At 41.2% G+C, this 9,174-nt stretch overlaps 1 protein-coding gene across 1 annotated transcript; it reads left to right on the top strand.

The window, feature by feature from the left end:
- Nucleotides 1–630: 630 nt before the first annotated feature.
- LOC106616535 (uncharacterized) lies at nucleotides 631–5,063 on the top strand. The gene is made up of 7 exons (XM_014233224.3): nucleotides 631–832; nucleotides 908–1,080; nucleotides 1,176–1,910; nucleotides 1,971–2,204; nucleotides 2,261–2,705; nucleotides 2,796–4,148; nucleotides 4,213–5,063. Exons 1-7 carry the CDS (start codon nucleotides 793–795, stop codon nucleotides 5,016–5,018), a joined length of 3,786 nt encoding a protein of 1,261 aa, XP_014088699.2. The 5' UTR covers nucleotides 631–792; the 3' UTR covers nucleotides 5,019–5,063.
- The last annotated feature ends 4,111 nt before the right edge of the window (nucleotides 5,064–9,174 follow it).

The raw sequence follows: 9,174 nt of genomic DNA, 5'->3' as shown, positions 1-9,174 counted from the left end.
ATAACTTTTTTAGACCGAGACAAGGTACACGTCTATTGTTTGTTTAAACGAACGAACTATAAATATCAAACAAATAAAAAAAATAAAGCTTAGAGCGAGTGTTTAAAACGTAGGACTGTTTTCAATTATCAAAATCAAAAATTTTGCAGCAAAAACTTTTCTTTAAATAGAAATATCTTTATATGAAGAGATTATCTATTATAAAAATCATAAAATGTCCACTCTTCAAGTATTTCGTACTATTTTTGATTGTATTAAAGTTTATACTATTGACACACAAGTATTTACAGAATTCAAATACTAAAAATGCACAAAATTCAGTAGCCCAAATCGGAGCTAACATACAGCTTTTGGAAATACAAGTTTGACAAAACTCTTTCTAGTGCTACTTAACAACAATATTAGCGCATAGGGGAACAGACGATTTATTTCAAGCGAACAGGTTTTCTATGTTTTTTGTACTGACTCAAAGACAATCGCTCGATCTTACGGTAATTATTGCACTAAAAACATTAAGCACCGTATTTTATTTGGGCAGTAAACCAAATACTCGTGTATACGTGCCGATCGCATTGTAGTTGACAACGCTATATGAGCCAGAGCGCTTGCTAGTCGCTCAGCTAACGGCAAACAGTGCAGTTTATCTCAACTGCTTGTAGCGCTACTTTAAAAAAGCTAACCACACAAAAAAGCAATTTTTAATTTGCTCCAGCTTCAGCTTTCAGCGTCTACTTCGCTTTGTGTGGCAATATTTTGAGTTAATCTGATTTGTTATTCGGTTCTGCCGATCAAATGACTACCAGTTTTGTCATCAATGGTACGCCTTATGACGGTAAGTTAGCGCAATGGCTTGTCTCTAGCTGTCTGCATTAAGCGGAGCTTTCGATTCTGTTTTGCGCCGTTACAGTTGATTTGAGCAGCTTGCCGGTCGACATAACGCTGAACACCTTCCTGCGCGAGCATGCCCAGCTGACAGGAACGAAATTCATGTGCCTGGAAGGCGGCTGTGGCGTTTGTATCTGCGTTGTCAGAGGCAAGCATCCGGCGAGCGGCGAAACACGCACTTGGGCCGTCAACTCGGTAAGTGGATTAAGAGTGCACATTAGTACTTAGGTATGTGTACGCATATACATGCATGTACTTTTACGAATGTATTTGCCTACACTTGTTTGCAGTGCTTGACTCTGCTGAATACCTGTACGGATTGGCAAATCACCACCGCTGAGGGCATTGGCAACAAACGCGATGGCTATCACCCGATTCAAAAGCGCTTGGCCAAGCTGAATGGCTCTCAGTGTGGCTTTTGCTCGCCGGCCATGGTAATGAATATGTATGGATTGCTTGAATCTAAGGGCGGTAAGGTCACCATGGACGAAGTGGAAAACTCGTTCGGTGGCAACATTTGCCGCTGCACCGGTTATCGGCCGATATTGGATGCAATGAAATCATTTGCCATCGATAGCAATATTGGTATACAGGGCAGCGACGACATTGAAGATTTCGAATTTGTCGTTTGCCCAATGGCGGGTAGGCAATGTGTGAACAAGTGTTACAAGCCCCTAACTAAGCTGGCTTATGAAAATGGCACTTACTGGTATTGGCCGAACACACTTGCCGATGTTTTCAATGCACTGGGTCAAGTGGGCAATGAACAGTATATGTTGGTGGCAGGAAATACCGCACATGGCGTCTACAGACGATCCCCGGAGATCAGACATTTTATCGATTTGCATGCGGTGCCGGAGTTGAAACGACATTCCATTGTAGGCGAAAAACTTACACTAGGCGCCAACTTGAGTCTCAGCGAAGCTATTGAAATTTTTCAAAAGATTTCCAATCGTCCCGGTTTTGAGTATTGTCAGCAGTTGTGGCAACATTTCGACTTGATCGCCAATGTACCTGTGCGCAATGTGAGTGCTTAATTAGGCTTGGACATATTAAACTCCTATTAACCGAGAATTGTTATACAGACAGGAACACTTGCGGGCAATATCAGTATTAAGAAGGCTCATCCGGAGTTCCCCTCCGACGTTTTCCTTTCTTTCGAGGCACTCAATGCGCAGATTGTTATTCAGGAGCTGTCAGCGCAACCGAAGAGCATGTCCATGCTGGAGTATCTGAAATTGCCGTTCAATAAGGCGGTCATTATTGCATTTGAACTGAGAGCATATCTAAAGGGCAGATTCATATATCACTCCTACAAAGTATTTAGTTCATGAATTGAGTCCGCATTATTCTATTTAATACCTATTAATTTTAGATCACACCGCGTACACAAAATGCGCACGCATATGTAAATGCCGCATTTTTGCTCGATATGGACGTGACTTCTTGGGGCATAGCTAACTCCGCGCGCATTTGTTTCGGTGGCATCAATCCTGATTTCGTGCACGCGACTGCCACCGAAGCATACTTAGTAAGGCAAAATTTATTTGACAAGGAGGTTATGGCCCAGGCATTTGTGAATTTAAATAACGAAGTGCTGCCCGATGATGTATTACCGGAGCCTTCACCGACCTACCGAAGAGCATTGGCATGTGGACTCTTTTACAAAACACTGCTAAAGCTTGCGCCAGCAGAAAAGGTTAGAGCTGAGTATAGAAGTGGAGCGGACATATTAAGGCGGCCACTTTCATCGGGCATACAGAGCTTCGAGACAATAGAGAAAAATTATCCGATCACACAGCCGGTGCAGAAACTCGATGGTATAGAAAATTACTAATATTTTAAACTAAACTACTAAATTACTAATACTTTTTTCGCCAGAATAACAATTTTTATTTCTTATTATTTAGCGTTGATTCAGTGTTCTGGAGAAGCAACATATATGGATGACACACTCACAACTTCAAACGCCGTCCACTGTGCATTCGCCAATGCCACCAGAGTAGGTGCCCACATCGAACAAATCGACGCATCGGAAGCACTGGCTATGTCAGGCGTCATTGCCTTTTACACCGCCAAAGATATACCCGGCACCAATAGTTTTTGTGATGCAGCATTTCAATATGTAGCCGAAGAAATATTCTGCAGTGGTGTTGTTAAATATTACGATCAGCCATTAGGCGTTGTTGTTGCACTGACGGGTGACATTGCCAAACGTGCCGCCACAAAGGTTAAGGTTATTTATAGCAATCGTCCAAACTCACGAATTTTCCCTACTATGACACACGTTTTTGTGGGACAGGCCAAAGAGCGGATCAAAGAAAGGACACCTTCTCACTTGAGAGATATACAACTTTCAGATCAGCCAGATATCTCAGCAAGAGGCATTTTCGAAATGAGTGGGCAATATCATTTTACAATGGAGCCTCAAACCACTGTAGCTATACCCTTTGAAGATGGCCTGCAAGTTTGGAGCGCCACGCAATGGATGGACCAAACACAGTGTGTCATTGCTAAAATGTTGGCGATTTCAGCTAACGCTGTGCAATTAAAGGTGCGCCGACTCGGTGGCGCGTATGGTGCTAAAATCACACGTGGTAACCAAGTCGCTTGTGCGGCCTCTCTAGCTGCCTACAAACTCAACCGACCGGCACGTTTCGTACAGTCCATTGAGTCAATGATGAATTCAAATGGCAAACGTTGGGGTTGCCGTTCCGACTACGAGTTCCATATCAAAAACAATGGTAAGATTGTAGGCTTCACGAATACATATTACGAGGATGCAGGATGTACAACAAATGAGAATCCCATTGAGGATCTTACGCCTTTAACAGCGAGAAATTGTTATGAACTCAACGACTCAAATTCAAGGGTGTTCGGACAGGCAGTCATCACCGATGCACCCAGTTCAGCTTGGTGTCGGGCGCCGGGTTCAACAGAGGGAATAGCAATGATAGAAAACATGTTAGAGCATATGGCATTTGAAGCTAATTTAGATCCCGCGGACGCCCGACTGGTCAACTTAAGGCCGGGGAATAAAATGGTGGAGTTATTACCGCGTTTTCTGCAATCGACAGATTACCAACAGCGCCGAAAAGAAATCGCTACATTCAATGATAGTAATCGTTGGGTTAAACGTGGACTTGGACTGGCCATAATGGAGTATCCTGTCAATTTGGTTGGACAATATGCCGCTACTGTAGCCATATATCATGTGGACGGAACTGTAGTCATAGCACACGGCGGTATCGAAATGGGTCAAGGTGACTAAACACACGCGCATTTATTTAAGCTAAACATAACGAATAACATTGCATCATTTTTTAGGTATGAACACGAAAATAGCGCAAGTTGCCGCACACACACTTGGCATACCGTTGTCATATGTAAAGCTCGAATACAGCGACACAATCAATGGAGCAAACTCAGAGGTGACAGGTGGTTCATTGGGTAGTGAGAGCCTTTGCTTTGCCGTACGTAAAGCTTGCGATACACTCAATGAGCGCTTGAGACCGGTAAAAGAGGCACTTGGCAAAAACGCTAGTTGGCCAAAAGTAGTGGCCGAAGCCTGGACTCGAACCATAAACATGATTGCCAGCGAACATTATAAACAAGGCGATATGAAGAACTACTTCGTTTATGGTCTAGCATTAACTGAAATTAAGCTGGACATTTTAACCGGCAATCATTTAATTAAACGTGTGGACCTTTTAGAAGATGCTGGTGAAAGTCTAAGCCCTTATATAGATGTTGGACAAGTTGAGGGCGCATTTGTCATGCTGCTTGGTTACTGGTTAACGGAGCACTTGGTGTACGAGCGTCAAACTGGGCGACTGCTAACTAATCGTACCTGGACATACAAGCCACCAGGTGCCAAGGACATACCCATTGACTTTCGCATCGAACTGTTGCAGAAGAATCCCAACCCTGCTGGCTTTATGCGTTCAAAAACTACTGGCGAGCCTCCAGCCTGCCTGGCAGTTAGTTCTATATTTGCTGTACAACATGCTCTACAATCTGCTCGACAAGATGCTGGTGTTCAGCGTGAGTGGGTGCGTTTAGGAGCGCCAACTACGCCAGAGACAATCGTCTTGAATTCCGGCACTGACACGAGAACGTTTTCGTTGGAATAGAATGTATATATATTCAAAATAAATATAGTAATATTAAATAAACTAGTAGATCCGGCTCAAATACTTTCTACTCTGGAGTGTTCTTATCCATTCGAACAATGTCGTTTATACAATTAAAGTAGTCGATTAGAGTAGAACAGTTGGAGTTGGGGAGACTAAAATTTTTTACCACAAAGGCCGCGTAAGCACCGATCTGCCGCGACTACGCCTGCAACGACTACATACTTTTGTAGCCTTCTTTGTTTTTCCTGTTCAATTTGCTTTCATCTCTTCATGCCTAACATTTCAAATTCTTATACACACCTCGCACGAATGCAACAAACCTAAAAGTAGCATATGCAATCTGAATTGTACGATCAAGCTTGCGTGTCAATTGGCAATTAAGGAAGTGTGTCTTGCAAAACAACTCGTTACCATTAATTAGTGATTCCACGTAAAAATTATTTAGTTTTACTGATTTTGACACCTTAAACATGTACGGTCGTAAAACCGAAGTCGGTATAATTATAAATAGATTCTAGGGGCCAACTAAATAAGAAACTAAAATGAAAATGAAAAAAGTTAGGCATATAGTATTACCATTTAGATGTGTATGGCAGATTGGCAGATAGGAACACATAAGATCACATCAGTTATAATTAGTTGTGAGGCAGACCTAGCTCGACATCCTTAACCTTCTCCGCGTAATTGAAGAACTAAACTATTCTTCAATACAAACAAACGCAAACTAAAGTTGGAACCCGTGTTTTTTACGCTGCCTTTATTATCTGACGGGTTTCCAGACCGGCTTTTATGGGTTCAACAATTCTACTCCTCTCGACAATGAGAAATATTATTCGCACTTATAATTAATGTTTACAAAAATTAAAAAATTAATAACGTATTATTAGCACTTTTAGTTTCAATCTAATACAGCTAGTACTCATTCCTTCAACATGCTTCATGCAACACCGAAGAGTGATATAAACCGCATCATAATGCAACGAAAGCATAAGGGAGCGCTGTGGTAGCGGTGAATGCAGAAAAGTTTTCCCATTATTATGTACCGCAAACTTTATGTTGCACAACAACGCGCTGCTAACAGAAGCACACACCAACCCTCCGGCGGAGCACGTAACTCCGTAAGAGTATAGCGGCGAGCACCTTGTGCAATATCTTTTCGCATTGCTCTTTTCAGTGATTTTCTGAGCAATTTTCTTTTGCTGCACACATATACAGATATATATATATATATATATATATACGAGTTATATATATATATGCCTATATGTTGTGTATAATATAATATATATATATATATATATATAAGTATATATGTATGCAGCTTCGACACTTCGACGTTTTAGTTTTGTTCGGAAATTTGCGGTGTTTTTAAACTACCATTGCGTAATACGAGGAGAAAGATAAACAGTAACAACATTAACAGATGCAGCCACAGTTGCAAATAAAAAAAATACCAAGAAGCTGCTTCAGATATGTAACTAGCTCCCTCTGTTTAAAAATCGTACTAGGGCAGTTACAAAAAAAAGCCAAAGAGTCAGTACATATAGGCAAATGGGCAAACCCACTTTTGCTGCGCTCCGGATCTTTTAAGAACTTTAAAATTTGCCTTACGCTCGTGTATATAGTTTGCAGCTATTTGACAAATTATCAGAACACAGTGGGTGTATACGACACTTATTAGCTCTTTCGAACTGTATCCACTGAAATACGTTATCACTGCTCACAGGTATATTGAAACTTTCACCAACAATCTTCATAAACACACACTTTCTGCATTGAATATTATTATTAAACAGTTTTTGGGTCACGGGCTTTACTAACCGCCTATTTACGGTGAGCGGTGCTTCGAAAGCGTTTGTATAAACGTAAAGTGCTTCGTTTCGTTGACTTTCTTTGGCAATCTGCAAGATGCGTAGCGCCCGTTTGCCTTTACTTTCGATCGCAGCGTAACTGCGATTCTATAAATTATTGCCGCTATGCAGGAATAGTATGAAAATAACATCAATGACTGGTAAACAAAAAAAAAAAAACGTTGCATATGCCACTTTCCTTAAAATGAGCGGATGCACAAAGCAAATCAGGAAGACGAAAAAGGGAAGTTGGAAGCCAGAAAGTGACGTAAATGCGTTTAAGCAGGTAAATTGCTTTAGTTGTACGCTGTCAACGAGGTTACCTGCAATCGTCGTTGCATCTTGCTTCCTCCTTGCCAGGCATTACGTCGCTTCCTTTTCAACGCTTAACGCCTTACATTATTTTTGCAGTTCCGCGTAGCTGCTTGGTTGGCGTTCGTTCGCACGCATCGTTGTCTTTTCACTTTTATAGCTGTGTTCCCCCAGTTTATATTTCCGTTATGTTTAAAGTTGTTACGCTTTTTCACGCCTTTCATGTCGTAAGCTCCCACACACCGTCAGTGGTGGTTTATGCTTCGCAACCTTGCGATTTAACTTAACAAAATTAGCAAGTTGCACATGTTACCTGGGCCCAGCACCACACTGAGGTACTCGCTAAATCGTTAAGTATTATTTAATTACTTCTCTCTACAATTCTAAGCCACTTCACTGCTTAACGAATGACGGTTCTTAAAACACTCGTCAAAGCAGCAAATCTTCTTTGATTTGTAGCTGGAAACGAATAGGCTGACGAACTCTGCAACTGCTTCCAGGATGGTATGCGGTTGATCCCCATTCCATAAAGGTGCTGCTCCGCAAGGAGGAGAGAGTGGGCCGAAAAAAACATTTTCGGCTACTCGCGGCATTTTACACTGGGCACTGTAGGCTCAAGAAGCACGCTTTTAAGCATTAGCCAACCTCTTGTGCAAACTGTTGGTTTTGCGACATGAAGTCGAAAACTACCGAGCAGCTGATTCCAAACTACACAGCACTTTTTAGACGCCGGATCAAAGCACTTGGATGTATATATCCGTTTAGGGATCACATTCCATCATAGCACGCAGCAGAATACTGCAATTTATCAGAGTGCCAGAAGTATGTTAGTCTGTGTGACAGGGAGGAAGGGGCACATTAGACCCTAAATCCTTTCTATCTATCTATAAGTACATGTTTCAATATTTAGCATATCATTCAGCACACGTAATACCAAACCAACATAAATTGCATAAAGTAGACGTATACGTTTCATAGTCCTGCAAACCCCTCTTCCTTCCTTATCTTTCTTCACTTAAGTTCTACAAAACATTTTATTTATATCAAATCCCTTCTAATGAAATCAAATCCAACGGCAACAGCCAATTAAATAAGCAGCTTTCAGTTGAGAATTTGCCACAGCTTCGCTTTACATATTTATGTCGTCAACTTCAAGCCGAAGACTACTTATGGTTCTTATATATGTATGAAATATGTACTAATTATAATCTGTCTATGGGAAAGCCGCATAGTTTGCAAATGAAATATGTATAAAGATGGATTAGTATTATGTCGTTATTTTTTGAGATGATGGCAGAGAGCTTTAATTAAAACTTACCATTAAAAAAGCAACAAATTACTTTAGACTAAAATCGATGACATAAAAGCAGTAAAATGTGTAGGCTTTACACACACGCGCATTTAGGTTAACTTTACATATCGACTTACTACTCAGAGAGGCACTAGTATGTATGTATAAGCACTCATAGGAAATCTATGCGATTGCCGCGCTCTTTTAATGACTCAACTTCAGCGCATAGTGCCAAGAAGCATTAACAACGGCTCCCGACTCTTCGATTCATTTGCAGTACGTTAGCCTCGCTGGTGTAAAGCGACTGTGGAATGTCGTTAACATGACATACGCCACTTTCTGTAGGTCACTTATGTCGCAACAACTTACTGCCAAACGAAACGAAGAACTAAAAACCAAGATAGCAACAACCAAGAATCACAACAATAAACTGAAAATTAAAGCCGAAGAACAGCAGGCGACGTTACGAGAAAGTCAGCCATATCAAAGTTCATCATCGAACAGCTACCGGCCGGCCAGTTGACGGCAGCTAGAAAGCCTTCAAAGTTGTTCAAACATCTTGAAATAAGCTTTTTTAAATCAACAATATAGACGAGTATTTCGAGTAAAAGCTCACTCAATCGATAAATATATAGGCAGAATACGCTCATTTGGAAGTGGCACTGGAAGTTTCCATTCAGAGAAAGAGAATTTGTTTAAA

Source organism: Bactrocera oleae, chromosome 2 (genome assembly GCF_042242935.1).
Source record: "Bactrocera oleae isolate idBacOlea1 chromosome 2, idBacOlea1, whole genome shotgun sequence".
Classification (NCBI taxonomy): domain Eukaryota; kingdom Metazoa; phylum Arthropoda; class Insecta; order Diptera; family Tephritidae; genus Bactrocera; species Bactrocera oleae.
This window is presented reverse-complemented; position numbering and strand designations above follow the sequence as displayed.

Coding starts and splice junctions, on each gene's coding strand:
- LOC106616535 (XM_014233224.3), top strand. CDS start 793: ATGACTACCAGTTTTGTCATCAATGGTACGCCTTATGACG. Junction 1,911..1,970: donor CCAATGTACCTGTGCGCAAT/GTGAGTGCTTAA, acceptor ATTGTTATACAG/ACAGGAACACTTGCGGGCAA. Junction 2,706..2,795: donor GCCGGTGCAGAAACTCGATG/GTATAGAAAATT, acceptor CTTATTATTTAG/CGTTGATTCAGTGTTCTGGA.